The 25,812-nt window shown below is 49.5% G+C and overlaps 2 protein-coding genes across 2 annotated transcripts; one reads left to right on the top strand and one right to left on the bottom strand.

The window, feature by feature from the left end:
* Positions 1–1,171: 1,171 nt before the first annotated feature.
* Positions 1,172–8,621, bottom strand: APOM (apolipoprotein M). The gene is made up of 6 exons (XM_075259484.1): positions 8,508–8,621; positions 5,793–5,950; positions 5,102–5,175; positions 3,907–4,005; positions 3,362–3,460; positions 1,172–1,290 (listed from the first exon to the last, which is right to left on the bottom strand). Exons 1-6 carry the CDS (start codon positions 8,619–8,621, stop codon positions 1,268–1,270), a joined length of 567 nt encoding a protein of 188 aa, XP_075115585.1. The 3' UTR covers positions 1,172–1,267.
* Positions 8,622–10,809: 2,188 nt separating this feature from the next.
* BAG6 (BAG cochaperone 6) lies at positions 10,810–24,716 on the top strand. Its single transcript, XM_075259639.1, has 27 exons — positions 10,810–10,907; positions 12,899–12,984; positions 13,084–13,201; positions 13,287–13,474; positions 15,864–15,923; positions 16,213–16,269; positions 17,585–17,659; positions 18,603–18,727; positions 18,807–18,933; positions 19,120–19,314; positions 19,393–19,651; positions 19,738–19,788; positions 19,920–20,015; positions 20,210–20,337; positions 20,410–20,482; positions 20,748–21,019; positions 21,109–21,409; positions 21,484–21,653; positions 21,846–21,899; positions 22,184–22,286; positions 22,367–22,491; positions 22,585–22,731; positions 22,820–22,876; positions 23,077–23,226; positions 23,340–23,447; positions 23,613–23,759; positions 24,246–24,716. The coding sequence occupies exons 2-27, from the start codon at positions 12,907–12,909 to the stop codon at positions 24,339–24,341; spliced, it is 3,360 nt and encodes a 1,119-aa protein (XP_075115740.1). The 5' UTR covers positions 10,810–10,907; positions 12,899–12,906; the 3' UTR covers positions 24,342–24,716.
* The last annotated feature ends 1,096 nt before the right edge of the window (positions 24,717–25,812 follow it).

The raw sequence follows: 25,812 nt of genomic DNA on the forward strand, positions 1-25,812 counted from the left end.
CCATTAGTCTGATACTGATTTTCCTGCTGACAGACTCCCTTTTACCCCTTCACTGCCCTAGATCACTAAAGGGGTTGTGAGAGACCCAGACAAAACAGACAGGATAGGTCATCGGTATCAGATGCGGTCCAAGCCTGGAAGCCACATACAAGGTATATAGATTGGGTACAGAGTTCCAGGTTCCCGGAGCCACCGCTACAGTATATGAAGTCTTGTTTGTGTTTTATCTTTATATTAGGAAATTGCACGGACACCTGTCTAAAAATCCTGAGTGGGCCCTATTTTGTACTGAACTGTTCCTGGGCGTATTACGGGTCTGAGCCTGGAGCATTATGGCTGTCTATACGGTCCCAGAGTAGAGGAGAGAGGGCAGAAGTCCTTCAATGAGACAATAGGAAACATGACTCAGAGCTACAGAATGTATACACCTCGCCCTATGATTATATACGTGTTATACACATGTACAGGTCTAGGTGTGCAGGGTAAGGCGGCCATTCAGGTTCTCGTGAGCTAGCACAGAAATATCTACACCTGTAAAACAGTGTGACGTATACTGAGCAGACGGGCTGACTATAGCCATATTCTCATCCTATATACCTCCACCATGTTAGAGCACAGTACATGGATATATACCCTTGTTATGTATGCCACTTTTGTAGACTTGGAGGAAAACAACTTTGAAGCCTTGGTGCACTGGGGGCGGGCCTTGCTCGTGTCACTCAGACCCCTCCCATTTTGCGCCTGCACCACCCCATGCAGCAAGAGTTGATCCTCCGACTATTATGACATGACGCATCCTATTTGAGCAACTAGAACAATGCTCCAGGGAGCTGAAAGCCCGCCCCCAGTGCACCGACTGCCTCATTTACATAATACTTTACAATAGCTTTTCTCCAAATCTACAAAGCAGACACACCTAATAGCAGTGCAATGTTCATCACTGTAATGTGCTCTGTGCAGTTGACTAAGCGTAGGAGTGGTGGTACACCCCCTTTAAGACCATACAGCTGCAGCACAGAGTGTTTCAGGAGAAGATCCAGGATAAGGCAGTGACCTGTCAGTGATGTGATGATACAAGGGTGCACATGTTAGGTGAAGAAGAAATGGCACCAGCAGCACAGAGTATTTCAGGTGGCAGGGAAAGTGATCCTGTTGGAGACGGATTGCAGGGTACTCTATTAAAATGACGAATCGCCACAAGATTGTCCGGGGGGATATAAGTTCAGTTTATTGGGTATTTCACGCCGACTCTTCTAGTATGATGTCATTATTCTTCCAGGGGACATCGTTCTGTTAACAAGAAAGAAAATGTAAGTCAAAGTCATACAAGGCTCATGTGTAGAGAATAGCCAGCTATGCCAGGGGTTCAGTGGAGCGGGCTGGATTGTGGGCACTGCCCCTGTGCCCCTGCACAGTGCACACACCGAATCACACACTGCTACACCATGACACACAACGGTCTGCTTCTGAAGCCACACGTGACAAGCCTGGCATGACATAAATGCCTTCACCCACACGCCCCACGCAGCAACGTTCTGCAAATTACTGGCATGTGTGACTCAGTCATGCCTACCTGCCTTGTCATGTCCCCCTGATGCCTGGCAGGGCGCCCGAGTGGGTGTGCTTGTCTTCTATTATATAACTCAATGTCTACCCCACCTTTGGCATGACAAGCACAGACCATGCTACCCCAGCTTATTGTGACCCCCTCCCCAAGACTCGCTGGCCTTGGCATTGGCCCAGGTAGGTTTGTGTGGCGGTGGGGGGCTCACAATGTGTTTGTTGGGCCCCTTTAATCTGTAAGCCTCCGGTCGGCTAATAAAAGACCATTTCATGTGAATATACAACGGTTTCATTTCATCTGTGGTCAATGGAGGGTAACAGTGACCTGTGGCCGGCACAACACAACGGTGGCCATTGTTCTGTACATAATGGAGGGCTGTGTTGACATGGGCTTCTGTGTCCAGACAGAAAACACTCCGGCCTCTGTTATAGTGAGGGCTCAACCCATGATAAACATTAGCTACACATGTACACAGCGATATAACATCAGGGACCACCGACATATACAGATGTAGCAGAGCTAACCCGAACGGCTGCAGTTGGTTAAACTGCTGCAGCAAGATCATCAGAACAGGGGTTCTGTATCTCCTGTTTGACAAAGTTCCATTTGCAGAGGATCTTTCACCACCTTCACCAACACAAGCTCTTTGCATTATTTAATAGCTGCTCCTCCACTGATTCTGGCACAGTTGGAATTTTTTCTCTAGCCCCCACCATGGCTGAGCAATCGGTGCACTTACTTTTGGTGCCTGATATGGCAACCAGACTCTATGATGTCAAGTGGGTGGTGTCAGGCAGAAAATGGCAAGGGGGCAGGATTCTGAGTCCGGAAACTGTCCAACTCTGAGTCTTGCCCCTCTACCTGCTCCTGCCTGACACCACCCATTAAACATTGGGGATTTAGTTAGCATATCAGGCACCAAAACTAACAGCACCGAATGCTCAGGATTGGCGGTGGTTAGAGAGACTATTCTAACTGTGCCAGAATCAGTGGAGGGGCGGCTAATAAAGGATGGTGGAGGTAGTAAAAGGTCCTCTTTAAAGTCAATTGGACTGGAGCAGATATCCAACCATAGTTCTCAGGCATCTTTATCAGTTGCATGGAGCAGCAGCACACCGGGTAATTGCTAGTGGACCCTGGAGCCTGAGGCCCGCCCTGAACACCAGAGAGAAGAGATGGGATGGTTGTTAGTTGGCTTTGTATATCTAGCCCTGATGTAACAGGAGCCTTGCGTCTGCGCTGCCACCTACTGACATTGTGCAGACACACTCACTAGCCTCATTATTATCACGTGGGAGACTATTTTAGAAGCCGTTACCTCATGTGTTATAGTTTATACCCTGCTGTGAAGCTTCAGCCTTCCCTTTTCTGTTCCTTAAGCCTTTGCTTTGCTGCCAAGATGAGTATCCAAGCCTTTCATGTTCATCAATTCCTTCCAGATCTGCTTGACTCTTTGCTATACTTTGCTAAACTAAATTAACACTCTGTTCTATTTTGTGAGTGAAAGAGTGTCCTGCTATAAAAATGTGTGTGTTTCCCTGCAGCACTCCTACAGGTAAAGCAAGGTATTGCAGTATTTCCCAACATGGGAGCCTGTCTGTTATAGTCTCTGACTGCACCACTAAAGAGTACCTGGGTAAATTTACATCAATTTGCCATAAATCTTTAGAAATTGGAAAATTACCGGGGATTGGATAAGATTATTTAGGCACAGCATCAATCTGGCCAAGGTGCTCAGCATATATAGTCACATTACGTATGATAAGACACAGTATACGCAGTAGTGGCAGCCATTACCTAATGTTTGTGGCAGCTGGAGAATCTCTTTGTAGCCTTCACATGTAGATTTATGCTCGAAATCTCTCATACAGTCTTTGTCCAGATGTTGGGAGCGTGCTAAAGAAGAAGAGACAGATTCATGATGAGCGAGATAGGAGAGCGTAGAAAAGGAGGACATGTCGGAGAGAAGGGGTATATCTATAGGGGGAGCAGAGGGTACAGGTGCATCGGGGCTCTGGTGCCTATGGGATGCCTAAAGCTCCCTCTGCAAACTACTGATACATGGCAATTGGGGGCCCTGTTACGGATACTGGGGCCCAGAAGCTTCAGGTTATGCCTCTGAATGGGTAGATGGGGACAGACTTGGAGACAAGGACCCTGGTAAATATAGTTTCTAGTCTGTTCTTATCCATAAAACACTTAGGACAATTCTCGGATACAAACCATCTCTCTATACGCTGCCTGTCCAGTGGTGGGCTACGGCTTGTACACAGGAGCCAAACAGAACAAGCAGATCTGCAGTGGAAATGTATAACATAGGACAGAATAACATCTGCACTTACAATAGAGGAGGAAGCGGGAGGTCGTATCATCTGTCTCTTTCAGGATAACGCAGTTTGGACATTGGCAGGAGAAGAGCTCCGTTAGTCTATCCGGGTGACCTGCAGACATGAAAGAGTTAATTCTCCACCGTTCACCGCGGGTGACTTGAGGTTTATTTACACAGCTAAAACTTTCAGGCATAAGTAATATCTGGGTAAATATTACTGAACTGGCCATGCATGCTAAGAGAAGGTGATGATAGGTATTCTAGTGGACGTCAAGGTCGGCTGAGGCGTCTAATACTACAGAATGGGAAACAGGCGGCTGCGACCCCCAAGCTAAGAAGTATAGGAGTCAAAGATAGGTCCACCATTGCCACTAAATCTAACATTGCAGCAATTGCTGAACTAATCACATTAGAAATCTCAAATTGTTGTGCGGCGACTTCTCCTAATATGTTTCCATGATAACAGACTACAAACAAACTGTGTAGTCTGATCCTGCAATCCTACAAGCTATCATGTGTCCCATACAGTGGCCATATGCATTGAATAACTGTTAGTTAAATGCCCATTTGGCCGACAGCTATTCCTTCTTATGCTCCTTACACGTGCACGCTTGGCTCAACCAAATGTACTTGCAATCTAAATTTGGGAGAGGTGAGTAAGCCACTGCCCAGCACCTCTAGTCGCAGCTTATCTCTCCTGAGAACAAAACGGATCAGGTGTAGGGTTGAGCGATAGGGATCGGAAAAGATCGGATCCCGATCAGCGATCGAGCAAATTTCACAATCGGGATCGGGATCAGCTGGAAAACGGTCGGAAAACGGATTTTGAAATCTCAAGATTGGCTCAACCCTACAAGTGACTTTTCCCATAGAGAAGCATTGACTAGGGTTGAGTGATCGGGATCGGGAAACATGGGATCGAGCAAACTTCACGATCGGGATCGGCTGGAAAATGATTGGGAATTGGATTTTAAAATCGATCCTGAAATCTCAAGATCGGCTCAACCCTAATCAGGTGTTGACATCTCCTCCGATGTTTGTGATCGGGGACAGCTGGGAGGCCCCCATACACGTTAAATGGACAACCTGTCCCACCAATATTGTCAAGCTTGTCTGATGTGTATGGAGACCTTCATTCGTACTGACATAATAGTGTGGGTAGATGGCCATATGGGTGTAGGAACAACCTGAGGTTTCTGAAAATTTACCCTCTGTCCTCAGCTCTGTGCTGTCTTCAGTCAACAGGTAAATCCAAAGGCGCGGAACACAAGACCCATCTTTACTGGAAATAGAAAGCGAGAAGATGAAAGTGGAGCCATGAGGTTGGAAAATACAAGAATAAACCAGTGTAAAGTACCAGAGACATGGGAGATCCATGGCCAGTGATGTCATACCAACCATTGGTGTCCATGGACGATAACTAGAATGGGAGATGAATTGTGAGGACTTGGCTCGACCACTACAAAAATGATGGCGTTCACTGGTGGTACTGGGTGTTGTTCCCCCACCAATCTAGTCTAAAGATAGGTCATCACTTTCCATAACCCAGAAAATCCTAATAATAATATACCCCACTATGCCCACATAGTCCTCAGAGATTCGTAGTCTTCAATACTATTTACACGGCCCATATGGATACGGTAGATCCTTCATCTTTTAGTTGTGGTCAGTGGGCTTCACTACAGGGGGTGGTGGAGGCCACTAAATAGTGAAGGCTTTGGGGGAATCGCCCCATTATTTACCCCTCCTATAACACATCCTGGAATTCCATACTGGTCTAGACCCTAAAGAGACAGAAGGACTTGGCAAAGAGGAGATAAGAGAGCGGGTGGGCGAGATAGAAGACACAAGTGGTGGAGAAGACAGGAGACAGTGAGAAGGACATACGGTTAATCTCACACTCTGATGGCCGCTCTGAACTCCAGCTTCTCCGTCTCAGCGCTTTCCTTGACAACGAACTGTCCGTTATCCATCACCTTGAAGATGTCCAAGGCTCCTGTTCCAGGTTCTGCCGCTGCTGCCAGGAAATGCCAGCTCCCCATGTACTGCAATGGGAACTGCCAGAACTTTAATGCAAGGACACGGATAGGCCGGAACAAAACTGGTGGGAATCTTGTAGGACAACTATTCTTCTGAACATGATAACAAGTCAAAATTCCTTCAGGGCCGGATGACCTTTGTGGATCACCAGGGCATATTTGTGCCCCATTTTCTTTCAAGGTGGCCATTGGGCCTATGTCTCACTTTTAATTTTTGCTCACCTCTGGGGGCCAGAACTCATCGACTCTGAGTTGGGTGCCTGGGGCCCATCCTTCACTGGCCTAAATACCAGTTTCCTATAAGGAATATGCACTTTTGCTTCCCAATTCTAATTGAGAGCGCTCGCTATATGATGCCCTTCCATTTTTAGGGAGCTGTCTCACTATCTAACGGGTATGGGGCTCTCCCCTGATTAAGAAGTACCCAAGGATCCTCTGGAGTGCCCAATCTCTAATACAATAATAGTCCAGCAGAAGACACCCAAATTTGAAGGGTACTATGGTTTATTCCATAGGAGTTGTTGAAGGGTGGGCCCCCAGGATCATGTTATCCAGTTGGTCCAATGAACCTCAGTCCGATGCTGATCGGACATATCGATTTCCAACATGCTCCTTCCTTTATTTCACAGGGGAGATAGACCATTACTGGAAGTGTCTTACTCCATTCTCCATATCCAGAACACATGTGAGATCTGCTAAGCTAAGTATGCATGTGTCTAGGAGGAGCCAGGAGGAATAGCTAACAGCCGGATGAGGCTGAAAGTTATCTAAAGGCGTGCGGTCAGCTGTATACTGTCAGTGAAGTGTAGGACTGTCCAATGGATGGAGGAGGATGAACCCTACGATACTTTGACCCTGAGCTTTTGCTGCAGTGAGTGGGCGTCTGTAAACTTAGACAACTAATACTTTCTGGACGTCACCTACTCAATGGCAGAGCAATTTCACAAAATCTCTGCTCAGGCTTTAACCCCTTCCCACCACAGCCTTCAAATAACCATAACTTTTTTTTAGATTTCCGTTCACAGAGCCATATTAGGGTTTATTTTTTGCAGGACAAGCCGTATTTCATAATGTTACCATTTAATATTTCAGACGATGTGCTGGGAAGCTGGAATAAAATTAAGAATGGAGTGGAATTGGAGAAAAACTGCATTTGTGCGACTTTCTTACGGGCTTTGCTTTTACAGCATTGACTGTCCATCCAAAATTAAGTCACCTGTCCCAAATGTCATAGTAGCAGACTACCAGTCCCGGGAGGGAGACCCAAAATGGTGCCTTGGTCAGCTTAGACTGAGGCGTTAGGTAAATGAATGCCGTGATTAAAGCAGACGCTATATGTGAGCATCGCTGCGTTATAAATCAGTATAACTCACCTCCTGGGCAGCCGCCATATTTAAGCATCCAACTTAGCGGGTGTCAGGAAAGGATTAAGGGGAGTCTCTCAGCAGACAGTCCCTGTTGAGCTATGAGCACAGTCAGATAATTGGGGTTCATGTGAATAAAACAACGTTTTCTGCTTCCCAACCACAGCCATTAGCTTGTTTAGTGATGTGCTTATGAGTGGTTTGGTGCAACAAGGGCGTCGTCGCCATACTCTCATTGCACCCAAGGGCTATGACTGACAGGGCCAGGAGCTGTACATGTCATAGCAGGGATGGAGGGACTTGGCACTGGAATACATAGGTCTTTGGTTTGATGAGAGCAATGGGAATGCCCGTGTTGCACCAAATAGCTCATTAGCCCTTCAGGATAATATTTCAGCAATGGAGGCAGTGGTCACGAAGCAAACATGAACCCCGACTATCTGACTATGCATATAGTTCAATAGAGACTTTACTGTTAATTCCCTGCCTACAGACTGCAGACTCCAGGCATGCTTCTGCTCCTATTAAAGTCCCCTATACAGCAGTATTAATGCTTTTAGAGCTGACACACTCCCTTTAAGTGCTCACGACACCCCTTCCCATGAGAGCCCTCTACTACCCAAAGCAGAGAGCTGAACGCAGCCCAGTCATACATTACAAAGTCGGCCATACACCTCAATGTATGAGCTGTAATTCTACATTAGTCCTGTGCCCGAATTCAGGACCAGTATCATATAGTTCCCTATTATGGAGGTCCAGGCACTCTGTGTGCCTATATAGGGCTGTGTTACAGAAATATTCTTCCCCTCCGACCTATGGTTGCAACGTGACAACATAAAAACACCAAACACCTCTGTATGAAATTGGGGGTATTCATCGTACAGTACAGAGTCACATTCAAACTCCCTGTAGGGCCCCATCATTCTGGAAAGCAGCAGCGGTCCGGGGTCATCCATCCAACCTTCTTATGTGTATCTATATCATATCGTAAAACCATTTTGTATTTTCCACCAGAGGATCCCCCAGCGGGCCCAGGCTCTAGCACAAAACACCCAGATTTGAAGATTACTATGGTTTATTCCCTAGGGGGGCCCAAGTAACCTAAATCCGACACTGTCGAAACCCCACGTTACGGCACATTCTAACTTTATAATAGGAACACCCCTTGAAATGACTCTCTCTGATCTAGGCCTCCACCACCACCTGGTTACCTCCGTCCTGTTGACGCGCGATGCTGAGAGCTGGTTGCTCCTGTCGCATTGGGAGAGGGAGTCAAAAACGAGTCCGTAAAGGTAGAGGAAACAACGCCATGCGCTGACAATCATTGCTGAGGGAGTCTCAGGCAGGTGGTGACTGTGTGACTGCTCGGAGGATATCTGTCTCTTCTGTCCTCCTTGTGCCTCTTCCCGGCCTGTTATCTCGCGGGGACCTTGCACTTTTTCACTTTTTTTGTTTATTTTTTCCCATTCACAGACCCTTGTTCTCTGCAGCCGTCAATCATTAACCCCACTCTCACTCAAGGCCGAGGGTCAGTGTAAAGATAAGGCCAAAGACATAAAGTCCAGAAAAAACCAAAGATGATCTGACCGTTGGCATGAGACGCGCCAAAATTGTTTTATAGACTCGCATCTGTACTAATCATTTTGGTGCAACTTTAATCATGCTAAATGTACAAATACTTTGCAAAAAATTTGAAATATAGATGCAACTTTTTTTTTCTTTTTTTGATTGCAATTTTGCATCAATAGGACGAATGAATAGACCAGCAGTCTTAATAAAGACCCCGAATAATGCAGAAACCCTGGTAATAGGGACAACCATCCCGGGCTCACCACATAGCAGAGGCTTGCCGGGGAGGGAATAGAGAATAGGTGATGGATCTACAACCATAAGAATCATGGCAGAGACAAGAAGCAATTGGAATTCTCCAAAACGTTGCAACTCCAACCAATAGAACCACGTTTTATTAGATGTTTTGGTTTTGTCGTACAGGAAAGATCTGCGCATAAACTCATTAACCTTGATATTCCACAGAGAGAAAGGAAGGGCATACACTTATTTCCAAAACTGTGGAACGCAGGTGCGGGCTCTGAGGACCGGAGAACGTAACAAGGACCATTGATGGGCAGCGTCAGTGACCTGGGGGATGATTCTCTTCAATTCATCCCACAATGAGGACAGGGCATGGCAGGACCAGAAAACATGAAGCATAGACCCTTCCTCCACTCCACACCTCCAACATACTGGAGCAAATAGAGGGATCAAAGCTTGCAATTTCGTGAGAACTCGGTACCAACGGGACAAAGGTTTGAAGCTAACTTCTTGGTAGTGAGATCTAAGGCTCCATTCTCATGGAGTAACGCGCCGCTCCTTTAGACACGTATACACGTGTCAGAGCACGGCACTTCAAAACAGATCCCATTGATTTCAATGGGTGCCGGGTTATGTGTGTAACACATTGAAATACATGGGTTACAAAGCCTCCCATTGATTTCAATGTGTAGTGCGCGCATAAGCCGGCACCTATTGAAATCAATGGGATCTGTTTTGAATTGCCGCGCTCTGACACGTGTATACGTGTCTAAAGGAGCGTCACGTTACTCTGTGAGAACGGAGCCTAAGGGAGGCTTTATTTGGCCCCACCCACTTCCAGAGCAGAGGCGGGGGCTGAATGGTGAAGCAGGGAGCTGATGGCCTCCTGCTTCTCCACTGTATTTAACAAATCTATCTGCGTCCGCCATTGAAGTTGTGACGTATCTACCGCTGACCGGAACAGTGGGACAGCACCCGAAATCTGAGACGGTCTTAATGAATAAACTTTGTAGAGAATGAACCACATGGAGTGTGAATCCGATGCTGTGTGACTTGATGGGCTTTTTTATGTTGCCCATGTACTGTTCCCCCGTCTATGACCATTCCCATTGGCTCTAGTGTAAACAAGATGGCGGACACTTTCTTCCGTCAGGTTCCGTTGGTGGACAAGAACATGTCTGTTGCCCTGTAACGAATGATAGCAATGGACATTAAATAACGGTAATGTGAACCTTCACGCAGTGCTCTCCAACCTGTGGGGCTTCACCACTCCCAGCATGCCCTAGGGTTGCAGTGTTACAACAGCTGGAGGCCATCGCTGCTATAAAGAATGTTTTTGACTACGCTCAGGATGTTGCGTAGCAACAAAGACGTCTCCCTCTGCTGACAACCCTTGGCTTCAATGCTTGACTGGATAGGGTGGGTAGTAATATTCAGGTGGAGGCATCTCAGGTCACCCTGAAAACAAATAGAAGCGACTTTACACTTATTAATCACTTTTTTTTATTGCTTTTGGATAACTGACATGAAAAGAAGACGGTCAATGCACAATAATACCAAAAATATGCCAGATTATAGGTAGTGGACTGAGGGCGGAAGTGACTCTGAACCGAGACGGAGTAAGGGCGGAAGCAGATGTGCGTCATGCGTTCCAAACACCGGAAATAAGAGTCGCCTTTCTTTTACCCTGGAAGCGGAAGTGACTCGGAGAACCCGGAAGCTGACCGGCTGCTGCTGTTTTCGTTACAGCACTTGTCAGTTGTCGGTGTCTCTGGTTACCAGGGAGACCGAGATCACAGGTGAGATAACCGAGGGGCAGAGGGGGCGGGGTGATCTGAGGGGGAGCGGGACCGGAGATCGAGGTCACATGATTACGGGGAGCCGGGGGGCACATGTCAGGGCGGAATGTTCTAGCAGCCAGGGCTGTGACAGAAGGACTAACACCCCCTCCCCCCGGTCCTCAGACTGCAGGAGGGGGATGGGCTGTAGACTACAAGTGCCTGAATGTGGTCGCCAAACTACAATGCCCAGCGGGCTCGGGTCTAAGGGCTGGCTGGGAGTTGTAGTTCTGTAACCTGAGGTGACAATGGCTGATACCAGAGAGTCCCGGGTGTACTGGGGGGCGGGGGAGTGAATGCTCAGGACGGGTCCCCCCATAGGATTCCTATGAGAGTAAATCCAGTCAGTGACAAATCTATCAGGACTGGTGAAGCTTCTCGGTGTGATGTGATGGCGATCTATGGCGGGGGCCACAATATTACAGCCATAGGCGAAAACTGGAGAATTGGGGGCAGGATGTAGGAACATGATGGCCCCTCTAGTCACCGGCAGGACATGGCGGTATACAGGCTTGTAGGATGGTTGTAAATCTGGGGACCGGGCAGGATGAGGAAGTGATGTAATCTGGGAGATAGTCCAGGGGTACCCGTGTGTACGGGGGGGCATTATCCTGCCGGTACCAATTGTCCACCTCGCCATGAGAGACCACACGTGTGGTAGTGCCAGGATGTCCCGTACATATCACTGAGCTGTGAGTGTCCTCGTATCACTGCTAGGGGTGACCGACTGTCCTATGTGACGGCTCCTCACATCATCACACCAGTAGGGGGCAGTGTATCACCCCACAGCACAGGCAGGATTGAAGCGCTCACCACGAGGTCTCCATAGTCCAACCTGACTATTATCAGATCCCAAACACAACCTCGTATTCTCTGGATTTGTCACTAGGGTTGAGCGATCCGGATCGGAAAAGCTCAGATTCCAATCCCGATCTGTTTTGGCAGGATCGAGGTCTCGCATTAGTCCCTACATTCTTGGCCACTGGCCAATCATTGTGGCAAGGCTACCAACATTGTTTGCTTTTCCCACAATGATTGGTCAGTAGCTAAGCATTGTGGGAACTAACGCGAGACCTTGATCCCGCCAAAACAGATCGGGACCAGAATCTGATCTTTTCCGATCCCGATCGCTCAACCCTATTTGTCACTAAAGATGGTACGGTCCAGTCTGCACTTCAGGTTTTTTTTGTTCCTCACGGCAAACAAAGGAGATGGCCGGCTGTCAATGGCAGGACACGTAATGGGTTCTGTGACAATGGAAGTGGTGCGGGTAGAGATGGGGGGGGTGTCCACTGAAGGTGCCCCCTGTGTTTGGATGGTGGGTAAGGAATCTGTGGCAGGTCCGTCACTGTCTTGGCTGTCCTGGTCACCATATACCTGCCCCAACACCTAACAGCGAGCTCAGTGTGGTCTAGATGGCTGCAAATCTGTAGAGAGGTCATCAGTATGACAAATTAATTTGGGTAGGAAAGCCCCTTCAATACTTCACTGAGTAACATATGGTTATGAGGGGGGGGGGTGTAGCCTCCTTATATATGATGTCATACAGTACAGAATACGTGTTCCATCTGACTGTGTAGTGGAGCATCTGACTGTACGCCCTGTAAGCGACCTAAGTCTATGGAGTTTTCCGTAGACTTCACTTCTTTTACCTTGTAATCCAGGCTGATCCATTTCATCTGCACTGATACATTGTAACAAACTATCTGGATCGGAGACAGACTTGTGCTGCTGATGTGTTTCGCTCAATGACGATTGTCTGCACTAGATACAATGGTAACAGAGCCTCAGCTTTGAGAAGTATCAGATGTGTACAAGGTTTCGGCTTCTGAATGTCAATAATAGATTCCCATTCCCTGACCGCAAGCAGAGATCATGGAACAGGAAGCGTGTGAGAAGGTGGCGGACGTTGTCGTTTCACAATGATTGTGATGTGTATGATGTTGTTTCAGGGAGCAAGATGGCAGCAGATGAGAAGATGGAGGTGACTGTGAAGACCCTGGACTCTCAGACTAGGACGTTCTCAGTGGATGCAGAGGTGAGTGAAGTCCTCAGCATGGACGTAGGCAGAACGGTGCAGCGTTGCGTCGCAGTGTGTCAGGCAGGACTGTTTACCACCCTGTTCCTCTTCTTGCAGATAACGGTGAAGGACTTTAAGGATCACATATCCTCGTCTGTTGGCATTCCCTCCGAGAAGCAGCGGCTCATATATCAGGGTCGGGTATTGCAGGAAGATAAGAAGCTGAAGGAATACAGTGAGTGCACGTCTGTCCGCCGCGGGCTGGGCTCTGCACGCTCTGCCCGCTTATTAACCCTCCGACTTCTGCTCTTCTTACTCAGATGTGGATGGGAAAGTTATTCACCTGGTGGAACGTGCTCCACCTCAGACACAAAGCCCAACAGGGGGCACCGCGTCCTCATCCAGCACATCTTCCACTGCCAGCGGCAGTACAGCAGGTGGTCCAGGGGCCGGGGGTCCCGAGAGGAACGGAAACAGCTACGTCATGGTGGGAGCGTTTAACCTGCCGGTAAGGAACGCACGAGGCTGCTCCCTTTGTTATATAAACCTGATGGATGAGGAGCCGAGAGCTGGGCCCGAGTCTGAGAAGCTGTGCGGAGCCTCCTCCATTGCCTGTTCACAGGATATGTCATCTGTGGGCTCTGACACCCAAATCCTTCTGCCTCCTAGTACCAGAAGCTGCCAGTGGATGGGTGGCACATACAGCACTGCGCCTAGTTACTTGTATATCAGTGGTGCTGCACGCCCTACTTATATACTCGCAGCTTCTGGCACCCGCAGGCGGCTAGAGCAGGTGATCTGTGCAGGATTTGGGTGTCTTACCCCTCAGATCAACACAGTGGCTCAGTGGTTAGCACTGCAGCCTTGCAGCACTGGAGTCCTGGGTTTGAATCCTGCCAGGAACAACATCTGCAAGGAGTTTGTATGTTCTCCTCGTGTTTGTGTGGATTTCCTCCCAGTCTACAAAGACATACTGATAGGAAAAAAAAAAGTACATTGTGATCCCTATATATATATATCCCTATATGGGGCTCACAATCTACATTAAAAAAAAAGAAAGAAAATTTGATTTGGACCCAGACAACAATCTTTCACACCCTGGTCCTTCTTTGCACAGCTGCAGTTTGTTACAGTGTACGTTGCACCTAGCAGCAGCACTACAGTCCTCCCAGGCGCTGCCTCCTTTATAATTGCTGTGACCTGTAGTAATATAATTGGGACAACATGTCACATTAGAGACAATTTACTGAACTGGACTCGCCAGTTTTCTAGTACAAGAGGATTGTCTTTTTTGTTTTGCACACATTTGGTTGCACTAAAATAATGTGCCAGTAATTCACCAATTTGTTCATTGGGTAAGTGGGGTGCAGCACCTCAGATTTATTATAACTCGCTCCAAAGATCTGACTGGCACAGATTTCACTTCTGGCACACAGGACCTTCCACAGTGCACCAAGAGGCCGGAGCCTGGTCATCATTCTGACATGTCTGAGGAAAGGGATTGAGAGTGGAGTATAAAATGTCAGTCTTAAAGTAGACCTTTCATGGTCCGCGGCACAGACAGTTCTATATACAGTTCTATAAACTGCTGAATTCAGCGCACTCTCGGCTTTCCCGATCTGTGCCCCAGGTGAAGAGGTATCGGTGCTGGTACCATAGCTCTTTACAGTCAGTCAGGTACGTCCTTCTTCCCAGCAGCGACTATTGCTGTACAGTGTGAGCGGGGAGGAACGCCCCCTCCCATCCTGATAATATTGGTCTATGGATGAGCACTGTGAGCAGAGGGAGGGGGCGTTCGTCCCCGCTCACACTGTACAGCAATAGGCGCTGCTGTGGAGAAGGACGTACCTGACTGACTGTGAAGAGCTACAGTACCGGCACCGCTAGCTCTTCACCCGGGGCACAGATCGGGAAAGCTGACACTGCGCTGAATTAGTATATAGAACTGCCTGTGCCCCGGACCATGAAAAGTCCTCTTTAACGGATCTGTCTAGGACACTGATGGCTGACCTTTTGAGCTTGGTCTGTCTAAATTTGTAAAAAAAAAAAACCCCTAGCTTAGCTCAAGTGTTCAATAACGATGGAACGTCACACTTTAGATTATCTAAACTGTGAGGTTCCATTATTATTGCTAACTTAGGGTTGGGACCCTACGTTCACACCAACTACCATCTACCACCATTAGCTCAGGTGTTGTCACATCTTTTTATGGTCCCCTACACAGCATATGACCCCCTCCCCCACCCCTACACAGAGTAGCAGTCGGTAATTTTACTCATGTCCATGTTCCAGTCCTGGCCGCCCTCGGATTGCACTGTAGCCAATCCTGGGACACTGTACACTGTGAGTGCGGCACCACCTAGAGGAGTCAGTAGAGGGCGCCCAGGACAGGAGTGTGGACGGCTCAGTAAGCAGCGGCTTATTACAATAACACAATAAGTAGCTGCGGATAGAAGGTGCCCCCCCCCCTGCAGCTGCCACTTGGTTTGGACAATGTCGGTCACCCCAAAATGTCTTGGCGTATCTCCTTTGACACATGGTCATTGGCTCACCATCACTGGTCTAGGACCAGCAGGTAATTGATGGATTGTCCGTGTGACATGGACCAGAGTCTGATAGCCGGAGCCCGGTCTCTATCAGCTACTGGAAACCATATCCTGTATATACAGCTGGAGGCAGCCTTACTATTCGGGGGAGGGGGCTGCAGTTACCTCTGCTGTATGGCGTCTTACATCACAGGGGTCACACACATATATACATAAGGTACATGGACAGCTGTTGTGTCGTCTTCTATATTCTATGCCAGGACATATCAGTCAGGGGCTTTATATGGGGCTGGGGGCTTTGTATGAGACATTGAGTGGGCTGATAACCTGCTGGGCCTTGTCTTCCTGCAGCACGTCATGTCTGGACTGGGTGAGGCTGGCAGAGCTCCGCGGGTCTCCACCGTCACCGGAGTAAGTATCTGCAGCCCGGGCGGCCGCCCTCGCCTGTGTGTGCCCATTATGCCCATGTGTGTGCCCGGTGCTGGTGACCCATCTCCATGTAGATTAGGAGATGTGAAATGTACAGAACAATTCTCTGATTTTATTCTGTTTACTGTCGTCCTTCTTTCTTCTCTCCTCCATTCTCCTCTATCTTGTGTCTTCTTTCTTTCCCTTCCCTCCGTGTCCTGCACGCCTTCCCCCTCCCCCACTCCTCTGTGCCACGTCCGTCCGCTCTGTCCTTCCTTCCTTCTCTGCTTAGAATGATGGCTCCTCTCTTGATGTCCATATAAACTTGGATCAGCAGCTGCCCATCCAGGTACGAGTCCGAGCTCCCCCTCCTCCGATCATGTAGATTTAAAGGGATCTTCGGAGTTCTTTAATTATTTCATATGTATGACACCCATCATGCCTTGTTAGTCGCATTCTTTCGGATCATGCGGTTCATGGCGCTTCATAGGATGAAAAGTTCTACCGATTTTACAGTATCTTGAAATCCAAGAGGTGTTGGACAATTGTAGAACTTTGTTATAGACTGGAGATGTGCTGGCCCTTTAAATGGGTTTTCTGGACTCGGGTGGAAGGGACTGAGTGCTGCGGCCTCTTTCCTCAGCCAATGACATCCTGCTAATCAGTCACATGGTACACCAGCTACTCTCTCCTATTCAGGTGAAAGGGGCTGAGCTGCAGTACCAAGTGCAGCCACTATACAAACGGCAGCGCTCTTCTGGGTACTCAGTGAAGATGCTGCAGCGATCACCTGACTCCTGAGAGCGCTGCAACGTCACCAACCAATTGTGTGGGGATCCCAGTAGTCATACATCCCCCCCCCCTTCCCACGATTATACATTGGTGACCTCTTCAATATTCAAGTCCCGGAGAACCCCTTTAATGGGTGACCTCAGCAATGACCTCTGTGCCCGCTCCGTCAGTCCATTGCAGTCATTGTGCATGAAGCGACATCTTTCATCAGTCAGGTTGGGTCTTGTCGTTGCCACAGATCACTCGTCTCTATGGACCTCTTCTCCATATAACCAATTTAGGTTATTGTGACCTTACACAAAGGGGTTCAGAAGACATTGGGCACTCGGACATCCACCCCAGCTGCCCGCTAATACACTGCGATGTCCCGTATTATTATCTTGGCTCCACCCACATGTCTATCAACTCCACACTACACTGGGGGTTGCACATAAACTGCCAAGGGAGCCACAGTTTGCTTTGTGACAGTATTGCTGCAAAACTTAAAGGTAAACTCCACCAAAGCACCAGCCATAGCTGCAAATGTCCTGCAGATGCAGAGCTTAGAGGAGACCTCGGTAATCTTGGAAGCAGAGGTCCAAGGTAAGATAGGAAAGCCTTGCAGTACAGTGTTGTGGATGGAGTTCCCCTTTAAGTCTCTACACCTGTTCCTTGCTGTCATGTTCTAATGCGTTCTTTGTGTTCTCTTGCTTCCTCTCATCTCTCACCTCGATGTCTCTGTCACATTAACGCCCCTCGTTTCTCATCAATGGTCTGCACTGGTGTGACCTCTGACCTGTCTCCATCTTGCCCTTATTACTACCTCTTCTTGGTAACCCCGCTGTGTCCTCTCTCTCTGTTTCCTTCTATTCTACATATATCCCACTATACAGAGTGAGCCGCGGGTGCGCCTGGTTCTGGCACAACACATGCTGCAGGATATACAGTCCATACTGGATCGCCTGGAGGTGAGAGATTGGCTGGGGGAGGGGGAGATGATGGTGCTGTGTGTATGGGGTCATTGTATGTGCATTGTATACATGTAGTAGTAGGTAAGTATGTGGTGACGGTGTCAGTGTGTGACTGGCGGAGTCGTGTGTGTGCGGAGCAGATGACTGGCGGAGTCGTGTGTGTGCGGAGCAGATGACTGGCGGAGTCGTGTGTGTGCGGAGCAGATGATTGGCGGAGTCGTGTGTGTGCGGAGCAGATGATTGGCGGAGTCGTGTGTGTGCGGAGCAGATGATTGGCGGAGTCGTGTGTGTGCGGAGCAGATGACTGGCGGAGTCGTGTGTGTGTGCGGAGCAGATGATTGGCGGAGTCGTGTGTGTGCAGAGCAGATGACTGGCGGAGTCGTGTGTGTGTGCGGAGCAGATGACTGGCGGAGTCGTGTGTGTGTGCGGAGCAGATGACTGGCGGAGTCGTGTGTGTGCGGAGCAGATGACTGGCGGAGTCGTGTGTGTGCGGAGCAGATGACTGGCGGAGTCGTGTGTGTGTGTGCGGAGCAGATGACTGGCGGAGTCGTGTGTGTGTGCGGAGCAGATGACTGGCGGAGTCGTGTGTGTGCGGAGCAGATGACTGGCGGAGTCGTGTGTGTGCGGAGCAGATGACTGGCGGAGTCGTGTGTGTGCGGAGCAGATGACTGGCGGAGTCGTGTGTGTGCGGAGCAGATGACTGGCGGAGTCGTGTGTGTGCGGAGCAGATGACTGGCGGAGTCGTGTGTGCGTGTGTGTGCGGAGCAGATGATGGCGGAGTCGTGTGTGCGTGTGTGTGCGGAGCAGATGACTGGCGGAGTCGTGTGTGTGCGGAGCAGGTGACTGGCGGAGTCGTGTGTGTGTGTGTGTGCGGAGCAGATGATGGCGGAGTCGTGTGTGCCGCGCACTCCCATGTTATAAGATGTTGCGTGTTTTGCAGCAGTCAGGAAATGATCCATCGTCAGAGCCCATGGAGACTTCTGTACCAGACGGTGACTCCGGTAGTCGGGATCCCCCTTCTGCCACCTCCAGTAATGAAGCTCCGGCTGCTGCGGGATCCTCCAGGTAAGGCCTCCACCTGCTGCTTTCTACTTCTCGCTCCTTCCCTGCATCATGTCTCAGGACTTGGCCTTTCTCTTTGCAGTCACCCCTCCCCCACTGAGTTTGTGGAAGTTCTTCAGTCCTTGTCCAGGGTGGAGGAACGTCTCGCCCCCTTCATGGAGCGCTACAGAGAGATCATCAGCAATGCCACTAATGGCGCCTATGAGAATGTGAGAGGACGTTACATTGCGATGCAGCCATACTTGTGTGATTCACCTTAAAGGGATCAAATATTCGGCCCTAAAGGCATCCTAGTTAGCGGCCCCCTTACCCAGGCCCCCACCTACTAGCCAGAGCCCTGAACGCCATGTATGTCCACGTTACTGACTTGTTTTCTTCATCATTCGATCCTTTAGGAGGAGCGGGAACCGTCTCAGCGCATTATTAACCTGGTTGGAGAATGTCTTCGTCTCCTGGGGAACGCTCTGGTCGCGGTGTCTGATTTACGTTGCAATCTGTCGATGAACGCGCCCCGCCACATGCATGTCGTCCGCCCCATGTCACATTACACAGGTCCCATGTTGCTGCAGCAGGCGGCCATTCCCATACAGGTGAGGCCCCGGTATTTGGCACTTAGCAGGGCGCTGCCCGTCTCTCCTTCAGGTCACTCCAATTCGTTTTTCCATTAGATAAACGTTGGCACCACAGTCACAATGACGGGTAATGGCGCCCACGCTGGGCAGGCGACCTCTGAAGCCTCCACAACACCTGCAGCAGCCCCCGCCCCTGAGCAGCCCAGAGCGACCAGCGAGGGCCAGGCTGCCCCCACAACCTCGGAGTCTACACCCTCCCAGGTGCCCCCTGCCCCGACCCCTCCACCGCACCCACGTGTTATACGCATCACTCACCAGACGGTGGAGCCGGTCATGATGATGATGAACATCCAGGGTAAGGTGGTCCGCCGGGTACATTGAGTCCTCCCGGGGTGTGGGCGCGGTTTTGTTGATGGTGCGTTCTGTATTTTTTTCTCTTAGATTCGGGATCCGGCAGCTCATCCAATGTTCCCCCGAGCTCAACAACTCACGGTGAGGCATGAAAGGGTTACAGCCTGCAAGTTAAGGAAACGAGTCATTCTTTGGAATATCCCTTTAAGGCTGGGGTCTGAGCTTGTGCATTACTGTAGGTGTATACCCTGAACTCTTCTCCTGTATTGTAGGTGGTGGAACTCATATACACATGCCAGGACTGCCGCCAGAGTTCATGCAGGCCATCTCCCATCAGATCACCCAGCAGGCTATGGCCGCCGCTTCAGGTCAGTGCAGGGGTCTGTTCAGGGCCACTATGGGCAGATTTTGTAGACCCGGAGGGCCATGATGTCGGGGGATTGACATTAATGAACTTCTTGTAAGTGGGAGCCCCTTTATCCTGCAGAGGGGTGCGTGCCCAGAGCTGGGGACCCTCCATATATATTTGGCCTGTCGTAAACATCTCTTCTGTCTTGTACAGGGCAACAGATTCCCGGCTTCCAAGCTCAGCCCCCTCGATTTGTTTTTACAAGACCCGCCGCCCCACCTCACCCTCCTCAAACCGGAACCACAGCCCCACCTGCAGGACCGGCAGGGTCAGGGACAACGGTGAGCGGTCAGATACGGTTACGGTCTCTGTAACGCCTGTAGGATTTTTCCTGACGGTCTTGTCTTTTCCAGGCCTCGCCGACCTCCCTGTCTCAGATGATCAGCGGTCTGGTGGGCCAGCTTCTCATGCACCCCGTCATCGTGGGTAAGTGACGTCTCTGCCAGCTCACCTTTGTCCTCCTCCATGTTTTCGGGATGGATTTTGTAGCCCTGTATTTTTTATTTTTTTTGCATTCCTTTATATTTCACCAGTCTTGGATTTCAGTCTAAGATTTAAAGGGATTTATTTTGACCTAGTTCTGATTTTTCCTTTTCTCTGTTGTTGGCCTCTTCAGCAGTTTCTGGTGATCTTACCGCTCTCTCCTTCCCTTTCCCTCGCCATGTTGGTTTCCCTTCCCCTCTCTCTGTAGCTCAGAGCGGCGGCACCGCACCGACCCCCACTTCCTCCTCATCCACCACCACTTCCTCCACCACCTCCACAACCTCCAGCACTCCTACGGCACCTTCTGCACCCCCTTCTCAGCCGCCTCCTGGACCAGAACAACACCTGTCGCAGCTCCTGGGCTCCTTGATGGGCACCGCCAGCTCCGGAATGGCCAACATCGCCATGGGCTCGCCGAGCATTGCAGTGGCCGTCCCTGGGATGCCAGCATTTCTGCAAGGAGTCACCGATATACTACAGGTAAGTGTTCTTCTGCCCAAACGATAAGGGGGAGGGAGGAAGCGCCGCTAAAATGCTAAGGGGCACATTGTAATTTTGTTTCTCTGCAGGCAACACAGAACGTTCAGGTGTCCTCTACGCCTCCCCCTCCCCCTCCTACCCAATCATTTACAGCCCCCACGACAGCCTCCCCCTCACCCCCTCCCGCCTCCTCCACCACCCCACCTCAAGCCTCTGCAGCCAATACCCTCCCCCCTGAGTTCTTCACTAGCGTCGTCCAAGGCGTTCTGTCCTCCATGTTGGGATCCCTGAGCGCAGCAGATCAGAGCGGGACCGAGAGCATCGCAGCCTTCATCCAACGCCTCAGCGGCCCCCACAACATCTTCCAGCCGGACACCGAGGGACCTGGAGGTAAGAACGGCAGCTTTAGTATGTGTCCACATTTACTTGGATGAGGCTGATTTTCTGGTCTTGATTTTTGTCAGGTTTCTTTGGGGACCTCTTGTCGCTCATCTGCCATCACTTCTCATTGGTGGATATGGTGATGTTGTTGCATGGCCAGTCGCAGCCGCTGCAGAATCTGCAACCTCAGCTTCGTTCCTTCTTCCTCCAGCAGTATCTCCATCAGGCGGACCCCACCCCGCAGAACATCCAGGTACGAGCCCAAGAGCGGCATGTTGGTGGCCAAGCTTAATCCTCTGCCGTTTTGTGTCTACAGCTTGAGTGTATTGCAGACCACTAATCCTGAGTGTGGTCATGGTTTACTCTCTCACATCGGCCATGTCTATTAGTGGCTGAAAATTGGGAAACCAATTGCTGAGTAATCCTTGTTTGTGTTCCCCTTCAGCTGGCATCCCGAAATCTTACCAATGGTCTTGAAGAATATATCAGAGAAAGCTTTGTAAGTGCCTCTTCTATCATCATCTTCATCATCTACCCCCTCTGAGACCCCATCATCAAAAAAGGGGGGGGCAGCGGTGGCAATAGGGACGTCCTGCAGATTCGGTACAGTCAGGCAGCCCATTACAAGTATAATATGGTAGATCTTACATAACTAAGTGACCCTGGACATGGCCAAGATAAAGTGAATCCTCCGTTCTTTACACTACAGGCTGCCTCCAATATGGATGACCAAACTGGACAGGACTTGTATGCGTTAAATCTCACCCTCCTCTGTATCTATAGGCCACAGCCCCGGTTCGGGAAGACGTGGACATCACGAGGACCAATGTGGAGTTCCTGCAGGAGCAGTTTAACAGGATCACTACCCACATTCTGCATTGTGCAGGTAGGGCGGCCGCTATTTGAGGACGGGGCGGTAACGGACGTCAGGACCTGGTGTAACGCTCCCTCCATTCTATCCCCTAGATGCCACGTTCGGGCAGCGTCTCCTGGAAATGTGCAACCAGTCTCTCTTTGAATGGCTCGCCCTCAATCTGTACTGCCTGAGAGGGGATCAGAGCGCCCTCACCTCTGTCATCAATGAGCGGATTGTAAGCTCTGTGGTCCATGTTCCCGGCCCTTAGCTGTTGGCTACTTCCTCCATGTTTCCTCGATTTTTCTTACGTGTTATTTCCCGTTTTCAGAGGCGACTGTCCCTGGATGTGTCTCCTGTCTTGGTCTCCTGGGTCACCTCTGTCCTGTCCCTGCGACTCCAGGTTCTCCTGGGTCAAATGCCCGTGACCGAAGCAGAGGTGCAAAGACACGTGCGCAGAATCGGAGACGCCCCTCCGGTGAGATGGATGCTGCTTATCCACTTCTACTTAATTCCAATCCCTTTTTTGTTTTCTGACTTTGCCCTCCACTTCTTTCCTCCATCAGGTCTCTGAAGCCGCTTCACAGGAGCAGCCGATGGAGATGTCACCGGCCGACGCGCAGGTAAGTTGTGCCAGTTTTACGTTACGATATTTTTAGTGCAGCGGGGTGTCAGTGTCGAGAGGAGATTGAAAGTCCTGCACAAGCTGCATGCAACCATCAATGTCCATAACAGCGTCCCCAGCACTGCCTGCTCCTGACATCCATAACGTCATGTCTTTCCTTCCCGCACACTCACATTGTTGTCTCTCTCTGTCCGGCAGCCGTGCGCCTCCTCTCCGGCTCCTGCCACCACAGTGGAGGAGGCGCTCTTCCTACCTGCCCAAAGTTCAGCACCAGCTCTGTGCCCAGACTCAGAGATTCCCCCACCAGAAGAGGCTGGATCCGAGCCCTGGGCCGCAGCGATGCCTCCAGTGAGTGCCCACTTGTCACCCCTCACTAGTCTCTAACCTCTCCCTTCTACTCCTTGTTCTCGGCACTGGCTTCCTCCTTATTCCTTATAATGTCCTCCTTGTTCCATCCAAAGGAATGGGTTCCTGTTATCAGGCAAGATATACAAAGCCAAAGAAAGATCAAGCAGCAGCCGCCTCTGAGCGACGCCTACCTGAGCGGGATGCCGGCGAAACGGAGAAAAGTGAGTGTGCCTATACATATAGTATTACAGTGTGTGTATAGGGGTACAGTATGGTAGTCATATTATCTACGGGCACGGGTATATATTCTCTGCATCAGTCATATGTATATATGCCCCCGCCCCTGAGCATTGTGTATATACCTCTGTGTCTGCTTCCCATTGCAGACTATGCAGGGCGAGGGTCCTCACCTTTCCCTGTCCGAGGCTGTAAATCGAGCCATGAGATATACCGGAGCTAAACCTGAGACCAGTGCGGAGAGTCTGCGGAGGGAGCTGGACAACAGCGAGGTACAAGTGCGGTACAGAGAACAGGTGAGGGCGCATGCGCTGCACTCGTGTGTGCTTACAAGGAGGTGAATGGGTTAATGTGGACAATACTACATCAGATACACCTCAATGTAATATACACTAGTCAGGTATAAGTCACTCCACTCTCCTGTCACGAGTAAACCTCGATCCTCACCCCACTCTAAAGGGGGGCGCAGAACCAACACTATGGCACAAAAAAAGACCTTTCCCTCTACATGTTTTTGTGCGGAAACCACACGGACCCCACTATAGTCTATGGGGTCTGTAGGCTTCCCAGGTAACCGCTTTTCAATGCATATAGGTTTCCATATAGGTTCGGGACCCCCAATGCAATGTGACCTGGCCCTAAACCAGGGCCCCAGCTGGATCCAGGACGATCACTGATACATTGTAACAAACTATTTGTGTCCTGATATATTACGTTCAGATTATTTGTGGTTTGCAGAACGTCGTCTTGCCTTATAGTGACCTGTTGCTTCTCTTCTGTAGCTTTGTCAAGATATCCAGAAAATCCTGCAGGATAACGAATCGTACAATCCCCAGAGGTTCCCAAACACACAGAGAGCGTTTCAGGGAGACCCCTAGAGCCCTCCATGTGAGTCCCCCTCCCCTTGTGTATTTGGATTCCGTGTCCTAAGCATACCTCAGCCCTGTTCTATGGAGATCACATCTAGGACTCCTTATAGAGACTGATAAATGTTCATTGTGTCCCCACCGTAATGTCCCTGTCACAACCCCTGCTACGCCACAGGAATGATGGCGGCTGGAGCCGGGACCCCGCAACCACATCAGAAATTACATTTTACGCTTGGAAATCGTGTCTGTTCATGGAGGGAAGATGCCCGGAGCGTTACTACGACTGCTGAGATAAAGCGATTCGTAATAACTTCTTTTAATCAGAAGCAGCGCACTTTCCCTTCTCACTCCCCCAGAACCCGCAATAAAAGTCTTAGACCAACAGTCTGGGTGTGATACATGTCTTACAGTACCACGCACCGCAACATATATGTATAAGGAGCTAAGACTGGTATATAATGGCCCAATGTGTACATGTATATGACTTATCCTGTATTATACTCCAGAGCGGCGCTCACTGTTCTGCTGGTGCAGTCACTGTGTACATACATTACATTACTTACAGTCCTATGAAAAAGTTTGGGCACCCCTATTAATCTTAATCATTTTTAGTTCTAAATATTTTGGTGTTTGCAGCAGCCATTTCAGTTTGATATATCTAATAACTGATGGACACAGTAATATTTCAGGATTGAAATGAGGTTTATTGTACTAACAGAAAATGTGCAATATGCATTAAACCAAAATTTGACCGGTGCAAAAGTATGGGCACCTCAACAGAAAAGTGACATTAATATTTAGTAGATCCTCCTTTTGCAAAGATAACAGCCTCTAGTCGCTTCCTGTAGCTTTTAATCAGTTCCTGGATCCTGGATAAAGGTATTTTGGACAAACAATTCAAGTTCAGTTAAGTTAGATGGTCGCCGAGCATGGACAGCCCGCTTCAGATCATCCCACAGATGTTCAATGATATTCAGGTCTGGGGACTGGGATGGCCATTCCAGAACATTGTAATTGTTCCTCTGCATGAATGCCTGAGGATTTGGAGCGGTGTTTTGGATCATTGTCTTGCTGAAATATCCATCCCCGGCGTAACTTCAACTTCGTCACTGATTCTTGAACATTATTCTCAAGAATCTGCTGATACTGAGTGGAATCCATGCGACCCTCAACTTTAACAAGATTCCCGATGCCGGCATTGGCCACACAGCCCCAAAGCATGATGGAACCTCCACCAAATTTTACAGTGGGTAGCATGTGTTTTTCTTGGAATGCTGTTTCTTTTTGGACGCCATGCATAATGCCTTTTTGTATGACCAAACAACTCAATTTTTGTTTCCAAAATGAAGCTGGCTTGTCCAAATGTGCTTTTTCATACCTCAGGCAACTCTATTTGTGGCGTACGTGCAGAAACGGCTTCTTTCTCATCACTCTCCCATACAGCTTCTATTTGTGCAAAGTGCGCTGTATAGTTGACCGA

The sequence above is a fragment of the Leptodactylus fuscus genome, chromosome 11, assembly GCF_031893055.1.
Source record: "Leptodactylus fuscus isolate aLepFus1 chromosome 11, aLepFus1.hap2, whole genome shotgun sequence".
In the NCBI taxonomy this organism is placed as follows: Eukaryota; Metazoa; Chordata; class Amphibia; order Anura; family Leptodactylidae; genus Leptodactylus; species Leptodactylus fuscus.

Coding starts and splice junctions, on each gene's coding strand:
- BAG6 (XM_075259639.1), top strand. CDS start 12,907: ATGGCAGCAGATGAGAAGATGGAGGTGACTGTGAAGACCCTGGACTCT. Junction 19,315..19,392: donor AGGCGGCCATTCCCATACAG/GTGAGGCCCCGG, acceptor TTTTTCCATTAG/ATAAACGTTGGCACCACAGT. Junction 20,338..20,409: donor CGGCAGGGTCAGGGACAACG/GTGAGCGGTCAG, acceptor TGTCTTTTCCAG/GCCTCGCCGACCTCCCTGTC.
- APOM (XM_075259484.1), bottom strand. CDS start 8,621: ATGATTGTCAGCGCATGGCGTTGTTTCCTCTACCTTTACGGACTCGTT. Junction 5,951..8,507: donor CGCGCGTCAACAGGACGGAG/GTAACCAGGTGG, acceptor AAGTTCTGGCAG/TTCCCATTGCAGTACATGGG. Junction 5,176..5,792: donor TTCAGAGCGGCCATCAGAGT/GTGAGATTAACC, acceptor TTCTATTTCCAG/TAAAGATGGGTCTTGTGTTC.